Below are 18,061 nucleotides of genomic sequence, written 5' to 3' on the forward strand. Positions count from 1 at the left end.
AAAAAATAGCACAGCACACGGACCATCAGTGTGACCTGCGAGAAATTCTCAGGCATTGGGCAGGTAACAGGAAAGGCTCAGCCATTATTTGCTCATTTTGCAAGTGGGTGAGAAAATCTCACCATACGGATGTCACACGGATGTCACACGGATGTCATACGGATCATTTGATGTGAGAAAATCGCATCCTCGCACTGCACACGGATCACTGTTTTGGTAACATTTGTGCGATTCTCGTCCGCCAAAAACGGACCGTTTTTTTATACGTTGTGTGTGTCCCCGGCCTTACACATTTATACTGACGTCTTATTCCTCATGGCCCAGGACCCTCCTGTGCACACCACCAGATCTGAGGAGCTGACAGCTACAGTCTGCAGTCTCTCGCTTTCCCTCTGTTGTGAAACTCTCATCCTCTCCTCAGAGCTTTCTGGTGGGAGTTGTAGTTTCACAACAGCTGGACTCAAAACACACACGGAACTCGAAGAAAGGGAACATTATTTCTGGGAGGACGATATTCAGTGATGGACAGGAAGTGACGTCTGGTGGCTGCGTCTGAAGCGGAAGTGTCCTGGTTTTGATTACAGAGCCCGGGACCGTTTCTGTACAGCGGTTCGGGCCCTTCGAAGCGGGGCCCCGGCCCTGACCTGTCTATGCCCCGCAGTGTGGAGGCCAGAGCAGCGCTCAGGATGTTCGCGGGGCTGCAGGGGCTCGAGATCGCCAGTGGGGAGGATCTGAAGGAAACACTGACCAACTGCACGGAGCCCCTGAAAGCTATAGAGCAGTTCCAGGTACTGGCCGCTCTCCCACCGCTACGGCCGGTCCTTCTGCCCCCCTCCCCCGTGCCGATCTGCTTGCCCCCCTCCCTCTCCTAGTGCCGATCTGCTTGCCCCCCCCCTAGTGCCGATCTGCTTGCCCCCCCTAGTGTCGATCTGCTTGCCCCCCTCCCTCCCCTAGTGTCGATCTGCTTGCCCCCCCCTAGTGTCGATCTGCTTGCCCCCCCTAGTGTCGATCTGCTTGCCCCCCTCCCTCCCCTAGTGTCGATCTGCTTGCCCCCCCTAGTGCCGATCTGCTTGCCCCCCCTAGTGTCGATCTGCTTGCCCCCCTCCCTCCCCTAGTGCCGATCTGCTTGCCCCCCCTAGTGTCGATCTGCTTGCCCCCCTCCCTCCCCTAGTGTCGATCTGCTTGCCCCCCCCTAGTGTCGATCTGCTTGCCCCCCCTAGTGTCGATCTGCTTGCCCCCCCTAGTGTCGATCTGCTTGCCCCCCTCCCTCCCCTAGTGCCGATCTGCTTTCCCCCCCTAGTGTCGATCTGCTTGCCCCCCTCCCTCCCCTAGTGTCGATCTGCTTGCCCCCCCTAGTGTCGATCTGCTTGCCCCCCTCCCTCCCCTAGTGTCGATCTGCTTGCCCCCCCCCTAGTGTCGATCTGCTTGCCCCCCCTAGTGTCGATCTGCTTGCCCCCCCTAGTGTCGATCTGCTTGCCCCTCCCCTAGGGTCGATCTGCTTGCCCCCCCCCCTAGTGTCGATCTGCTTGCCTCCCCTAGTGTCGATCTGCTTGCCCCCCTCCCTCCCCTAGGGTCGATCTGCTTGCCCCCCCCCCTAGTGTCGATCTGCTTGCCTCCCCTAGTGTCGATCTGCTTGCCCCCCTCCCTCCCCTAGTGCCGATCTGCTTGCCCCCCCCCCCTAGTGTCGATCTGCTTGCCCATACCCCCCCCCCCCCCCTGTGCCGGTCCTCCTGCCGTGTATTCTGACCACCTGCCCTTTAGACGTCTGTTGTGACCTCTCAGATATTTTTCACATCATCCGGTCTTGTTTTATCCCTTCAGACAGAAAATGGTGTCCTGTTGCCGTCGCTGCAGTCAGCGCTCCCGTTCCTGGATCTTCACAGCATCCCCCGGCTCGAGTTCCACCAGACTGTATTCGATGAACTGAGGGAGAAGTTACTGGAGCGAGTGTCCGCCATCGCATCCGGAGGGAAAGACGGGAACAGGTCTGTGCCGCTGCGGGTTATTTCTAGACGCCGGTACTGCCTGAGTGTCACATACCGCTCCTGTCAGTCTTGTGGGCCGCAGATCTGTGTCCGGCTATGCGGGGGGCTGCAGGGGTCTGTATCCTGCTCTCTAAGGAGCAGAGACGCATTGAGACCACACAGACCAAAATGTTTTCAGTATTTTAATGAGACATTCACCCTAGAATTGACAGACGCCCACTGGTATATTGGACTTCATTAGTAATGATTATTTCATGGTTATTGTAAAGGTACAGTAAATTGGAGGAGCTGCTGGAGAAGTCGTTCCCATTGGTGAAGATGCCGTCCATCCAGCCTGTGGTGATGTGTGTAATGAAGCACCTGCCCAAGGTGACGTAGCCGCGGTGTAAATAGGTTTTGCAGACAGACGGTCTGATGACTTCTCCTGACCTGTTTACCCATCCCCCGATTTGTATTTCAGGTGCCAGAGAAGAAGCTGAAGCTGGTGATGGCAGACAAGGATCTGTATAAAGCCTGCGCCGTGGAGGTGAAGCGTCAGATCTGGCAGGATAACCAGGCTCTGTTCGGTGACGAGGTGTCGCCTCTGCTGAAACAGTACATCCTGGAGAAGGAGAACATACTGCTCAGCAGCGACCTCTCCGTCCTGCACAACTTCTTCAGCCTCTCACCAAAGACAAGGCGGCAGGGGGAGGTGAGAGCCCAAGTCTGGGAATAGTTTATATTTATTATTATTTATTTTAATTGGGTTTTGCATTAAGCTGGGCGACAACCTATGTGGCCACTGTGACAGCTGTAAGTAGCAGTCATGGTTGTCACCGTTTGAAAAATCTGCTCTCGCGTACCACAGCAGATTGGCAATGGCAGCATTAGAGAGAAGCACATGGACCCAGATCACCATCTGCATCTTTCCTGGGTTGTGTATTGCAGGTTGTGTTTATACTTGCAGACTTTGATGGTATTTCTCGTGGTTTCTGACTACACCGCTCCCCGACTCCTGCGGTCCTCAGAACCTCTCAAAAATGCAGCCTCAGGCTCTGAGCCTGTTAAAATGATCAGATTTTGGGAAGATATTCATACAGTTTTTATTGTACACTATATGACTATTTTAAAGCGATTATCCAGTTTAGAAAACCTGTTTTAGTGCTGACTATTAGAGATGAGTCCTGTAGTTCCAGATCCTCATCATAGTTGAGGGCAGTTACTAAGAGCGTCTCCATCTCTGGAGGACCTTCCCTGTTCCCTGTCATGCCTTACGCAGACAACCCATGGATTTCACACGACCAACTGTTGGTCCCAGATTAACTACTTGTTTCTTCTTTATTTACAAGCCCAAGGACTGTTCTGAGCCATAGGACCCCTTGATCATTCTAGATATTCGGTACACACCACTCTTGCAGTCGGAACACTGATGAAGGTCGTTTATTTTATATATACTATTCGTGGACTACATTAAATCCTCTCTCATACATCTGTTGAGTGCCATGTCTCATTCTGCTACATATTAAGGTCTGGGACCCTATTTGAGCACCAACCTACGATTGTGCCACGTTATATATCTACACCACAACCCATGGATTTCGGTTGCCCCTGTGTCATGCCTTGCTGTGATGTCAGGGGCAGCACGGTGGCTCAGTGGTTTGCAGAGTAAATTTGGTGTCTGTGTTGGGTTTCTGACTCACCCAAATCTTATATTTCGAGTATAATCCCTCTCCTAATGTTTTCCTTCCTCTCATCAGGTAGTACATAAACTGACTCAGATGATCGGGAAGAATGTGAAGCTGTATGACATGGTCCTGCAGTTTCTGCGCACCCTTTTCTTAAGGACTCGAAACGTTCACTACTGCACCCTGCGGGCCGAGCTCCTCATGTCGTTGCATGACCTGGATGTCAGTGAGATCTGCTCAGTCGATCCCTGCCACAAGGTACCTGAGCTCCGCAGTGTTTTCTATGTTTTCTCACAGCAGTTTCCAGGGCTTGCCATCAATATCCGATGGCGTGCGTTACCCGAACCATCTACTATTGAGCCTTTTTCCGCCCTGGCAGTGGCTAATTGTTAACAGTACATGGAGCCCTTGCGGCCCGGCCCTGGACGCCGTACGTGTAGCGGGTACAGTACCTCACCCTATTGATGTGAATTGGAGCGGAGTTGCAGTATTTATATATTATTGACTTATCTGAAAATGGCAAAGTCCTGGTCAACCCCTATAAGAATCCTCTATAGAGGTAATGGATCCTGAATGTCAGCACCCCATGACCCTCACATCCTATAACTGTATGTTCAGCTGGGCTCAGCAGGAAGTCATTTCCATTATAGCAAGTACAGACTGATTAAGAAAAGCAATAGTTCCACAGCTCAACCACCATGCTTTATACTGAAGCTTTACTTTCTCAAATTTGAAATTACAAGTCACGTCAGTCAGGGAGACTACTGAATATGTGTGAGCTGCTTAATGTTTATAGACTAAGGAAAATGAGCCTGAAAGAGCTGAAAGCTCCTTAGAAGCAGAGTTTGATGTGTTCCTCTTATTTGGGGCAGTTCACCTGGTGCCTGGACGCCTGCATCCGAGAGAAGTTTGTGGACGCAAAGAGAGCGCGGGAATTACAGGGATTTCTTGATGGAGTGAAGAAGGGTCAAGAACAGGTTCTGGGGTGAGCACAGCACAGCGTACAGTCATTGACCACAGGTCCGGTCCTGCCGGTGTTGTCATCGCCCTTCTCTCGACAGGGATTTGTCCATGATCCTGTGCGACCCATTCGCCATCAACACTTTAGCACTGAGCACCATCCGGAACCTGCAAGAGCTGATCAGTCAAGAATCCCTCCCGAGGGTGAGTGACGTACATTACTCCTTACCGGGGGCTGTCCAGGATAACGCATAAAGATTTCTTTTCACTGTTCATTGTCTTTAGACATGATTAGCGCTGTTTAATGCAGCCGGGTCAGAATTTGTGCAGTGTCCTCTTCTTGCTAAACATGAGTCATCTGAAGAAGGAGATTAGCAGATGTACCCATCGGTGTCATAGATTTTATCACTTTATTGAATTTTCAGCCTGTGTTGTGCAGTAATTTTCTATGGCCAGCAGGTGTCGCCATTGTTGCCCTGGATGGTGATAACGCCGTCATTCCTCAGTTTCTTCTAAGTTGATGTTATTTCTGTGTCTGCTTTGGTTTTGCTTTGCAGGACAACCACGAATTGCATTTGCTGCTTCGAATGCTTTCGTTGGGGCACGGAGCCTGGGACATGATAGACAGTCAGGTGTTCAAGGAACCTAAGCTGGTAAGTCAGAGCATAGAGCACGAGAGCGGGCAATAGCTCATCAGTAGCATTAGTCTTCAGGCCGTCAAAAGGGGCAAGTAAAGACCCCAATATAATGTGCAATATATAGTGGGAAGAACTTGGTCAAAGGTGAATTGTCTCTTTCTTGATTTCCTCAACCAACATAGGTTGCACGAAATGCAGAGGAGGATTGTGGCTAAATAATAATAATTTCTCCTCTTCTTCCTCTTCTCCTTCATCGTGTATTCTTCCTTTCTCCAGGACTCGGAGGTGATCACCAGATTTTTGCCTCTCCTGATGTCCTTAGTAGTTGATGACTACACATTCAATGTAGAACACAAGTTGCCCACAGAAGAGAAGGTGCCGGTCACGTACCCCAATACCCTGCCGGATGTCTTCACCAAGTGAGTCGGGTGCAGGGTTAAAGGGGGCGTCTCATCTGAACTTTATCATTTAGTAATGGCAGACGCTAGAAATGGCTTTAAAAAAAAAAAAAAAAAAAGGTCTGGATGATTTCCTCAGCACACATAACATTGTGGGTTATAGATAATTTCTGCCAGAGTTAATTGACGGACCTTGGTCTTTTTCCAGCCTATTAAAAATCTTGTTTGTTCTCAGGAATGGAGGGATGTTTAACCCCTTATCGACATCGGGCGTAATAGTACCCTGATGTCGGACTCCCTCCCTTTAATGTGGGCTCCGGCGATGAGCCTACGTTTTCCAGGGGACAGGTCAGCTGTTTTGAACAGCTGACATGTGCCCGCAATAGCTGCAGGTGGAATTGCGATCCACCCGCAGCTATTAACCAGTTAAATGCCGCTGTCAAACTCTGAAAGTGGCATTTAAATCACGCTTCTGGCAGGAAATACGCAAACCGGTGACCCCCGTCACGTGATCGCGGGTCACCGGTGTGTTGGCATGACAACCTGAGGTCTCCTAGAGACCTCTATGGTTGTCAGTACCGGTTTGCTGTGAGCGCCAACCAGTGGTCAGCGCTCATAGCAAGTGAGTAAATCTGCTATATTGAGGCCATCTGATCATCACCTCTATGTAGCAGAGCTGATCTGGTTGTGGCAGCTTGTAGGCTCCCATGGAGACTACTGCAGCATCCCAAAAGTAAAAGAAAAATGTTTTTAAAAATATAAAAAAAAAAAAATTATCACCCCCCCCCCCTTTCGCCCCATTCAACATAAAACAATAAAAATAAAATCAAACATAGACATATTTGGTATCGCCGCATTCAGAATCGCCCGGTCTATAAAATAAACAATTAGCCTGATCATTAAACGGCGTAGCGAGAAAAAAGTCAAAACGCCAAAATTACGTTTTTGTTGTTGCCGCGACATTTCATTAAAATGCAGTAACAGGCGATTAAAAGAACGTATCTGCACCAAAATTGTATCATTAAAAACGTCAGCTTGGCACGCAAAAAATAAGCCCTCACCTAGCGAAAAATGGAGATGCTACGGGTATCAGAAAATGGCGCAATTTTATTTTTTTATATATATATTTTTTTTAACAAAGTTTGGCATTTTTTTTCACCACTTATATAAAAAATAACCTATGCATGTTTGGGGTCTATGAACTCATAATGATCTGGAGAATCATACTGGAAGGTCAGTTTTAGCATTTAGTGAACCTAGTGAAAAAGCTAAACAAAAAACAAGTGTGGGATTGCACTTTTTTTTTTTTTTTTTTTTTGCAATTTCACCGCACTTGGAATTTTTTTTCCCGTTTTCTAGTACAGGACATGGTAAAACCAATGGTGTCATTCAAAAGTCCAACTCGTCCAGCAAAAAACAAGCCCGCACGTGACCATATTGATGGAAAAATAAAAAAAGTTATGGCTCTGGGAAGGAGGGGAGCGAGAAACGAAAACGCAAAACCGAAAAAAGCTCCGGGGGTTAATGTCACTGTTTACTGCTTGTTCCCTGGGCCCATTCCTTGTCTAGTCTGAGAGGTGGCCATCTCCTAAGCTCAGATCTTACATGCTCTTTTCTAGAGAGCTTGTACTTGCTCCTTCTCGGACTCTGTCCGGATCACTGTATCAAACCACATTCAGTCCCCCTTGTGCTCCTCCGGCCCACCAGAAGCAAAGCTGCCTTTACTAGCAAGATCGGAGAGCGCGCAACTTGGGCCAGCGGTGCGACCATGCCGCTTTTCTCAACTGGTTATCAAGAAGGAAAACGGGAGGTAGAGAAATGGTGAACACCTGAAGGCAACATGAGGCAATCCCTTTCAGGTTATGTCGCTTATGTGTTATTCTGAGTGCGGGGTCAGAGGGGCTGCCCTCAGACCCTGCACTAGGTATAACTATGTTGCCCAGAGTGTCCTTATTTCTAATATGGATCTATCCCAGTGGTCCCCAACTCCAGGCCTCGAGGGCCGCCAACAGTGCAGGTTTTCAGAATTTCCTTAGTATTGCACAGGGGTTGGAATCATCACCTGTGCAGATGATCACATTACCACCGATGCAATACTAAAGAAATCCTGAAAACCTGCACTGTTGGCGGCCCTCGGGGACTGGAGTTGGGGACCCCTGATCTATCTTGATTAGTTGTTTTTTTGCTGACCTGTGTGATGTCCGTCCATCAGGTTTCTGCAGGAGAACAGAATTGCCTGTGAGGTAGGACTTTATTACCTGCTGCACATCACAAAGCAGAGGAATAAGAACCCGCTACTGCGCCTGCTGCCCGCCATCAGTAAGTGCAGCTCTTACTATTTATGGCCCTGTGCTTTGTAAAGTCAGAATTTTACAAATATAGATTAGTGGTAAAACAGCACTATGGTGATGAGTTCTATATAGTGATAGTATCGACAGATTAATGGGAACCAACCTGATAACCTGGCTCCACAAAACTCTGAAGATTATAGTGGTCTTTATGCACATATCCTGAGATATACCCGCACGGTCATGTGCTCTGTTCCTTAGTAGTTCCTGTAGTCTGTATGTATATAATATATAATGTGTCTGTCTCCCGACAAGTCATTAGTTTTGCCCACCTCCCAGTGCAGAGGTGGGTGGCAGTGGACAGCCCCGTGTGCTCACAGTTGCCACTCACCTCCACATTGGAAGCTGTAGATGCTGCATCATCTGTGCCGCTCACTTCCAATGCAAAAGTGTGCAGCGTCAGACCACCCCCCTAAGTTTCTTGTGATGGAAACTATGAAAGGGCCGTCCATGCTCCCAATTCATTGCACTAACAACCTTTTCTTGTTTCCAGAGGAGACCTACAATGACACTGCATTCACAGACATTTTCCTGCACCTCTTCACCAGTAACCTGACGCTGCTGGCTGAGGAGTTCGGCTCAGAAGACTTTTGCAGCCACATATTTGGTTTCTTCCTTGTGCCCCTCACCAAGTAAGCAGCGACCCTTATTATCATCGATAGCCCCGTCCAGAGCCCGGCCGCTGCCATCACTGATAAAGCGTGGAGCTCGGGGCAGGTGATGGCTGGCAGACTTTTTCTGGGCTGTTTGTCGGTCCAGCAAGTCTTCTTTGCTTACTTTTATGACAGGAGGTCTTTTTCTTCTTCGCCTCATTGGGGAACACAGACCGTGGGTGTATGCTGCCACTAGGAGGCTGACACTAAGTGATACAAAGAAATTTTACTTCTCCCCTGCAGTATACACCCTCCTGCTGGCTCTCACTAACCAGTTCTTAGTGTCCGTAGGAGGCACAATGACGAGTCTGCTATTCAGACCCAAAACGCTTTATTATTTTATTTTTACCTTTTACATTTTTGATTTTATTTTTTCCACGGACGAATGGGGCGATGGATCCTTTTAAGGTTCCGATCTCCCCGAACCATCAACAGGCGAGCATGGAGAGTGTCACCTCTCCGTATCCTTTCCTGCGACGTGGGATGCCACGCCTGGGCTGATTCTTAGGGGCGACGGGCCCCTTCAAGGGCACCGATCTCCCCACACCATCAACAGACGAGCACATGGAGTGTCGCCTCTCCTGCGACGTGGGCTACCACGCCTGGGCTGATTCTTAGGGGCGACAGGCCCCTTCAAGGGCACCGATCTCCCCACACCATCAACAGACGAGCACATGGAGTGTCACCTCCATGTATCCTCTCCTAGAGCCAGGCCTAATGCTGGACAACTGGCCCTGTCCACCCGGACTGAATTCCATGGATGTACAGAGGCCCCTCTCCATGGCGTCCGAGCAGCCCCCACTGTCCCACCACTGTAAAAGCGGATGGCACAAGGAGGCGGACGGTTCCTCTCCACCTCCCTAACAAAGGGATGATGGATTGAGGTTTAGCCCTCTATCCCTGCACCGTCCTCGCTGCAAAACCTGACCTGCAGTCATCTGCGGCGGCTCCATGCTGGGACGCACACCGATGGTGAGTGGATCCTGTCAGCGGTGGGCCCCTTGCTCACAGGCAGTCTCAGGCTTCCCTGTGGCCCACCTCTCTAAGGTAACACTCCGGCCGGCTGCAAAAATTTAGCCCCCGACTGCGGCCGATGTGGGGGCCGCACCGTGGAAGCGCATTAGGGCTCCCGAAGACTGCCCTGCCCGCCTTTCTGGCGCTTCTCGCCTGGCACGGAAGCGCTCAGTTTTCTTGGCCACTACAACGCCCCTCACTTCTACCGCTGGTATCGCTCCCGCCGGCTGCAGAAATTTAGGCCCCGGCTTGGGCCTATTCATGGAAGTATCGAGGCTCCGCCCACATCGTGCCTGTGGCTCTGCCACCCCGAATTGGCGCTTCTTGCTCTCTGCAAGATTTTATCACCTCTGCAACTCCTTGTGGCCATCTTGGTCCACCCGGCCAGCTCACACAGGGGTGACAACTTTGCATTAAAGGGGCACAACGACTCTGCAACATGACTGGTCTTAAAGGCACATGACCAGTATTCCCTGGTCTTAAAGGCACACGACCAGTATTCCCTGGTCTTAAAGGCACACGACCAGTATTCCCTGGTCTTAAAAGCACATGACCAGTATTCCCTGGTCTTAAAGGCACACGACCAGTATTCCCTGGTCTTAAAGGCACACGACCAGTATTCCCTGGTCTTAAAGGCACACGACCAGTATTTCCTGGTCTTAAAGGCACAAGACCAATCCGAAGCCGGTCACCCTAAATGAGCTCAGGAGCCCTCCGCCGCTGTTCCCACTTTATCCCAGAGTACCTAGTTCCCTCAGTGGACTTCGTCACTGACTGCAATCCATGGTTTCTCTGACCAACAGGTTGAATCCCTCCGCGATCCCTCTGTGGCTCGGAGTGCTTGCAGGACCCGATATACATGGTCCCTCTCCTACATGGGAGCTGTTGGGGGCCGCGAGTATTCTAGAAAAGTACAGGCATCTAGAAAACGGAAGTTTTCATTTCCTGATCTCTCTCCCCAAGGATTTGCTGAGAACAAGACTCTGAATATAGATCGGATGTTGCCTTGGACCTGGACTTGCCAGAGCTTCAGTAAAGGATGAACTCCGGTTCTGCTCTAGATCACGCAGGGTCTCTCATGAGGAAACTAAACTCCCTCGTGGAGCATTTGCCATTCAGTCCGGATAAGCGATTCACTGGACAGAAGCCTCTACGTGGGATGCCATGCCTGGTCTGATTTTTAAGGGCGACGGGTCCTTTAAAGGGCACCAATCTCCCCACACTATCAACAGAGGAGCACACGGAGTGTCGCCTCCATGTATCCTCTTCTGCATCCAGGCCCAACGCTAGACAACCTGTCCTGTCCACCCGGAGACCTGAACTCTGTGGATGTACAGAGGCACCCCTTTTTGTCGTCCGATCACCCCCCTGCATCACCACTATTTAGCAGATGATGCAAGAAGGCGGACGATCCCTCTCCACTTCCCTGTTAAGAGGATGGTGGATCGAGGGTTCCTAATTTTTAACTCTGCACCGTCAAAAGAGAGCGGCAATGGCAAGAGACGATGACTTGCTGGATGCAGCCGTGCATTCTGCCACTTGGCAGATTAACCGGGTAGAATCTCCTGTGACATACCTACCAGCATCCATTCCTATTTTTCCCCTCTTCAAAAATTCCTTCACTTTTCCATTCGTGAACAGCATTTTCAAGTCAAGACCTTACCCTTCGGCCTTGCTACTGCACCCAGAGTGTTCGCAAGGGTCATGGCGGCTGTCATGTTCCTCTTGCACCCTAGAGGCGTAGTCGTCCTGCCCTGTTTGGTCGACTGTCTAGCCGCTCTTCCAGGACTACGCTGAGTCGTCTATATCACTTGCAATACCCTCTCACTTGGGCTGGCAGCTAAACTTAGACAAGTTCTAATTTCCAGCCCAGCAGATATCCTTTTTGAGGATGATCCTGCACACTTCCAGAAGGATGGTAATTCTTCTTCAAGACAGGGTCATGGCCCTTCAACAGGGAGCTCGCGCACTTGATCACTCATCCCCTCATTTCATTCGATTTGCTAGGAGGGTTCTGAGGAAAAATGGTGACGACCTTGGAAGCAGTTTCCTTCGCTCCACTTGTATTCAGCAAGTCAAACAGACTTTCAGATGGTAGTCTCTGAGCTCCTTCTTCATCCAGGGCCTTTCTCCCGGTTCATTGGTTATTAGTAACTACCAATGCCAGTCTTCTTCTCCCGATCATTGCTCTGGAGATCCGAACGGTAGTCCTACAGCAGGTCCACTGCATTCTACCGGGTCACCCCATCCAAATTCAATTGGATAATGCCACGGCTGTGCCAGACATCAATCATCTAGCAGGTACCCACGGTCAGGCGCCATGGCTGTGGTACCTCACATTCTCTGATGGGCTGAGATCTATCATTCGGTAATCTCGGCAGTACGTATCCCAGGGGTAGAAGTCTGGGCGGCAAACATATTCAGCCGTCAGGGTTCCGCCTCAAGTGAGTGGGAACTTCATCTGGAAGTCTTCCATCAGATCTGCCTTCACTGGAGCTCTCCAGCTGTAGATCGGATGGCATCCAGACTGAACGCCAATGTACTCGAGTTTGTGGTTCGGCCTCGAGATCCAAGAGCCATTGCACTGCATACTCTGGTTCTGACTTGGTACCAGTTTCCATAACTCCCCTTCCACTACTTCCAAAAGCCTTTCGGAAGCAGAAAGGGCCCCAGTAATCCTTGGAGATCCGCACTTACCACGTCAGTTTTTTGTTTGCAGAGCTAGTATCTTCCCGCCTTATTGCAACAAAGCTGCAAGCATGGACTTTCTCACAGGGAGTTTTCACACGTATTTCTTCCCTATCGCATACCGTTAGATCATTGGGACCTTATTGGTCCTGGGAGTCTTACAGTAGACTCCTTTTGATCTGGACAGACATTACTATCAGGGAAGGTTGCCCTTTTTTCCTGACGTTTACAGAAAGGGTTTAGCCGTTTCATTGGACATGTTAGCTTGGTGGATTCTTTTCACCATCCAGGAGTCCTTCCGTGTTAGATGTCAGCCTATATCCCTGTCTATCGAGGGTTCTAGGCACCAGGCATCGGCAAAGCACGCCTGCAAGCTTGCAAATTCGTCCAGTCCGCATGCATTCTTGAAGCACTATAAGGCCATGTTTACACTTTGCGGTTTTTACCTCGAAACCGCGGCGATTTTGCAGCTGCGGGTCCGCAGCAGTTTCCATAGCGTTTACAGTAACCTGTAAACCCTATGGAAACCGCAAACCGCTGTGCACATGCTGCGGGAAAAACCGTGCGGGAACGCAGTGGTTTACAACCCGCAGCATGTTACTTCTTTGTGCAGAATCGCAGCGATTCTGCACCCATAGGAATGCATTGATCCGCTTACTTCCTGCATGGGGCTGTGCCCACCATGCGGGAAGTAAGCGGATAATGTGCATGTGGTACCCGGGGTGGAGGAGAGGAGACTCTCCTCCAGGCCCCGGGAACCATATTTGTGGGTAAAAAAAAAAAGAATTAAAATAAAAAATAAGCTATACTCACCTCTCAGCGCTGCACGCGGCCGTCCGGTCTCAGGTTTGCTATGAGACCAGGACCTGCGGTGACGTCGCGGTCACATGACCGTGACGACACGAAGGTCCTTCTTGCACAGCATCTTTGGAACCCGGACCGCCGCCTGCAGCGCCGAGGAGATCGGGACGTCAGAGGGTGAGTATATCATGATTTTATTATTTTTAACATTACTATTGATGCTGCATATGCAGCATCAATAGTAGGAGTAAAATCCCGCAGCGGAACCCGCAGGACAAAACGTGATGAATCTGCAGGGATAACCGCAGTGGGTTTGCCCTGCAGATTTATCAAATCCGCTGCGGGAGAACCCGCAGGGACCCGACGCTATGTGTGAACATAGCCTAATTCCCACACTTACACAGATGTGAGTCTGGGCAGGCGGACTCTGCAGGCCGCGGTGGTGCACTTGTATATAGCGGTTACACAGGGCCTGATCTGATGTTGTCCCCGCCCAGGGACTGCTTTCGGACATCCCACAGTCTGTCCCCCAATGAGGCGAAGGAGAAATAGGGATTTTTGTGTACTCACCGTAAAATCCTTTTCTCCGAGCCATTCATTGGGGGACACAGCTCCCACCCTGTTATTAGCTTATGCTTGTTTTATAATCTCACATGCTATACTCATATATAATATGACATGTTATATGCCCATATGCTGTTATTGATCTACTGCTTTTGCACCGAACTGGTTAGCTGAGAGCCAGCAGGAGGGTTTATACTGCAGCGGAGGAGTGAACTTTCTTTGTATCACTTAGTGTCAGCCTCCTAGTGGCTGCAGCATACACCCACAGGCTGTGTCCCCCAATGAATGGCTTGGAGAAAAGGATTTTATGGTGAGTACAAAAAATCCCTATTTACTACTCTGCTTTTGGAAGATGAGAACATCAATGACAGTAAATGAAGAAATCTGTGAAACTGCAATTCTGGTGCAGATTTCCTTAGGACTCTTATCCTCTTTTGTTTTGCTTGAAATTGTATAAATTGACATCTGGGCATTACCAATCTCCTTTTTTATTTAAGTAGGATATGTCTCTACAAAGTCTGCTCAGATTGGACTGGTAATAGGCTTGATAATGCTCAGTTGTCAGTGCATTTGTACATTTCCAGGAGAAATAACTGAGGAATGGTTCAATGTGACATTGTACAAAAGGATGTTCAGCACTGCTGTAGTTATGGGAATTCAAGTGTTTTGTTCTGTTTAAGAAGAGAACTGTAAGCTATGACCCCCTCGTTCCCCTGCTGGTCGTACATTGTGATTGTGTTATAGTTATAATCTTCTAAGATCTGAAAGTGTCAATAATCCTCCTCTTGTGAACCCAACACAGCAAACACCTCATGGTGTTACTTTCCTCCTGGGTGGAAAATTAGTCCCACGTGGCCCGAACAGAGTCAATGTTTGCCTAGCGTCCTGATAACTTTGGGTTGGGCTGTTTTCCATCAGACGGCGCAGGGTAGTATCATGGCGCTGCGTTTCGGGAGAGGTCACGCCGCTTTGTGTCCTCTCCGGCTAAGACAACTGATGTGCTGTATGCTCCATCTGAAATACTGACAGCTAGGGTTGAGCGAAACGGATCGTTCATTTTCAAAAGTCGCCGACTTTTGGCAAAGTCGGGTTTCATGAAACCCGACCCGATCCCTGTGTGGGGTCGGCCATGCGGTACGCGACTTTCGCGCCAAAGTCGCGTTTCGTATGACGCGCTTGGCGCCATTTTTTTCAGCCAATGAAGGGGCGTGGGCAGAGTGATGACATAGGTCTTAGGGGCGTGGACGCCTATCGCCATGTTGTTGCTTGTGCGCTGTAGCGATTTGCACTGTGTAACACCAGCTTTTCAGTTCAGGGACGGACGGAGGAGAGAGAGAGAGTGAGTGAGTTTCGGTCGATCCTCGACTTTTGAGATAATCGGGTTTCCCGAAACCCGGCTCGACCCTAAAAAAGTCAAGGTCGCTCAACCCTACTGACAGCCATATGAGCCAGATCAGTGTTTCCAAACTCAAGTCCACCTAAAATAGGTTTCCTAATTACTCCACAGATGATGCCGTTATGATTGGCGGTTGTGCGTTGCCACAGATGTTCCCTCTAGGATGCCTCCAGTCATGACCTGCTGGGAGGAACCTGAGGACTGGAGGGTGGGAAATGCTGAGGGTTTAGATTCATTTACAAAAGTAATTGGAAGAGTTTTGGATGATTTTTGGAGGATGGTTTTTAAGATGATCTGCTTCAAAAATCTCTATGAGCACAAATCCTTAGCCAGTGCATCCATAGCCACCAGACTTTTTCCATTGTGATGGCACAGAAGAGGCGAGTAGTTCGGCTGCAGTCAGATCACAGTGTTAATCAGACTTTTCTAAAAGTAGATGTTGAGCTTCTGTAGTTTGAGAAATACTCTGCACTGCCTCATGGTGGCAGCACACACAAATAGTGCCACATAGCTGCCACAATTACTATGTACAACTAAAGGGAAACGAATCTATAAAAAAAAATGTAAACATATTGGTAACTTTTTTTTTGTTCTTATCTGAATACTATAATATCAAAATTGTATTTGCAGAAAGGAAAACATTCACAGACACGTTCTTCGCCTGCTACTGCACCTCCACCACAAAGTGGCACCTTCCAAGCTGGAAACTTTACAGAAAGCCCTGGAACCTACCAAAACAGTAAGTAGAAGGGTATAGGGTCCTTTATTGTTAAAGGTCTCTAAATAGTGTAGAAACCGGCCCATTCATGCCTTCCCCTTCCCTTACAGAGTGGAGAGGCAGTGAAGGAGCTTTATACCCAGCTGTGTGAAAAGCTCCAGCAGAAGAAGGCCAGTCCCCCAGCTGCAGAACCAGAGCCCACAGCCATGGATCTGCCTCTACACAACATGCCCACGCCTCCGGTGGTATAATATCAGCCATGGTACCACGATTAGTGTATAGTGATGGACAATGCTTGGGAGCCCAGACGTTGTGTGATCTAGGCGCCCATGTAAGGCGGGTGCTCTGCGTCACAGATTGAGGGTGAAGGGGAAACCGAGCTGAGGGCCGTGCCCTGCATGGGGCTGGTGACTGCCCTCTTGCTTTTATAGTCCCTGCCTGCTCCAAGTCTATGAGCAGTGTAGTAGGATAGCATTAGCTGCTGCCAGGGTGTGACCAGTATGGCGGTAGCGGAGTCGGAACAGAACACACTTTTGCTTTAATTCAAAATATAGTTTTTATTTTTACTAAATGAAAATAAACATTTTCTTTGATGCAGCAAGGAGGGAAACCTGTATCAACACAACGAGAAAACGGCCCCTTTTCTTACAGCAGGTAATACAGTAAAGATATAATAATATTGCAATCCCACTCCTGCGCACTCTCACTGAGGACCGTAATAAAGGGATGTTAAAGTGTGGGTATAGCAGTGATGTCACATATCTATTCTGCCTGGGAGACTCCAGCTCCTTTATGGCGGCATTATAGCCATATAAACGCTCAGTCAGCGAGCGTCTCCCTTTGGGGCCGTCACTTATTGGGTGATTCGGGGTCCACTGACTCCAATTCTCCGTTCATGTCAGCGAAGAGGTGGCCATGCTTTTTTTTAATTCAAATAAATTTTTATTAAGAATAACAAGGCAATTAACATGTTGGATTTACATTTTCAATATAGAGTATTTCCCCCCCCCCCTCAAACAGCCCCCTTCGATCCCAAAGCCCCCCACCCCCACCCCACAAAGCAGCTCATCTTGTTAATTACTACCATCATTAAAACAATAGAGTATCTAATCCCTCAACCATTCGTATAAGCCACACTTCACATTACTATCCCATAGCAATCCATGGAGACCACATTTTATTGAACGTTTCAGTTTTCCCTTTCTTCTTATAAATCACTTTTTCTAGTGTCAGGCCCTGTTTCACATACTGGAGGAACTCTCCTCTTGACGGCGGCTCTTCCCTAATCCAGTTTCTAGCTATCACCTTCCTAGCCTTATACAACAATATGGCTATAGCTATCTTTAGGTGTTTATCCACTCCAATCTCATCCACGCATCCCAACAAACAGACAACTGGATCCCTTGGCACCGTGCATCCATACGCACCTTCCATACGACTCAAAACTACCACCCAGAAGGCAGCCAACCTCGGACATGTCCACATCATATGGAAAATGTCTGCATCCGTAGACTTACACCTCGGACATTCAGAGTCATTACGCAATCCTGCCTTATATAGCACCATCGGAGACCTATAAACTCTGTGTATCACATAGAGCTGTGACAGTCTATACGGTTCACTCAGCGACAGTCTTGGGATCCATTCCAACACCGACTCCCAAGTCTCGTTATCTATTGGGCCCAAATCCCTTTCCTATTTAGCTCTTGCCATTATTGGAAACCCCAATAGAAAAGTGTGCAACAGATCCCTGTACAGAGTGGATATGACTCCTCCAGTCGTCCCATCATTACACACATACTCCAGTACTATATCCCTTTGAATCCTAATACCTCCGTTCCTACTCTGAGCTCCAAAGGCATGCCTCATCCGCAAATATTGATACTCCCCTGCAGACCCAAGACCAAATTCCGCCTGCAATTGGGAAAATGATTTCAGTTCACCTTGTTCAATTATTTGATACACATACTGAATCCCTTTGCCCAACCACTCTATCAGTACCCCCAATGCCTCAAATTCTTTCAGATTGTTATTATGCCATAGCGGCGAGTATCTAGTCAAGTCCGTGATCCCACGTATGTGCCTCAATCTACTCCACAGCTTGCGTATCAACAGCAAAGTCGGATATAGCTTCCCCAAACTCTCCAAGGATCCATCCTCCAAACATTGCACCACTGGCCTTCTTTTTGTCACCACCTCCATCAACCGCTGTACTGCCCCAGATGACCCCTCAT

The 18,061-nt window shown here is 49.0% G+C and overlaps 1 protein-coding gene across 1 annotated transcript; it reads left to right on the forward strand.

Annotated features, from left to right (window-relative positions):
- The first annotated feature begins 527 nt into the window (after positions 1-527).
- On the forward strand, positions 528-16,564 carry NELFB (negative elongation factor complex member B). The gene is made up of 13 exons (XM_069747957.1): positions 528-788; positions 1,822-1,985; positions 2,255-2,354; positions 2,446-2,676; positions 3,722-3,907; positions 4,522-4,634; positions 4,711-4,813; positions 5,167-5,262; positions 5,524-5,666; positions 7,858-7,964; positions 8,487-8,625; positions 15,740-15,848; positions 15,938-16,564. Exons 1-13 carry the CDS (start codon positions 651-653, stop codon positions 16,076-16,078), a joined length of 1,770 nt encoding a protein of 589 aa, XP_069604058.1. The 5' UTR covers positions 528-650; the 3' UTR covers positions 16,079-16,564.
- Positions 16,565-18,061: the final 1,497 nt, after the last annotated feature.

This window comes from Ranitomeya imitator, chromosome 2, assembly GCF_032444005.1.
Source record: "Ranitomeya imitator isolate aRanImi1 chromosome 2, aRanImi1.pri, whole genome shotgun sequence".
Taxonomy (NCBI): domain Eukaryota; kingdom Metazoa; phylum Chordata; class Amphibia; order Anura; family Dendrobatidae; genus Ranitomeya; species Ranitomeya imitator.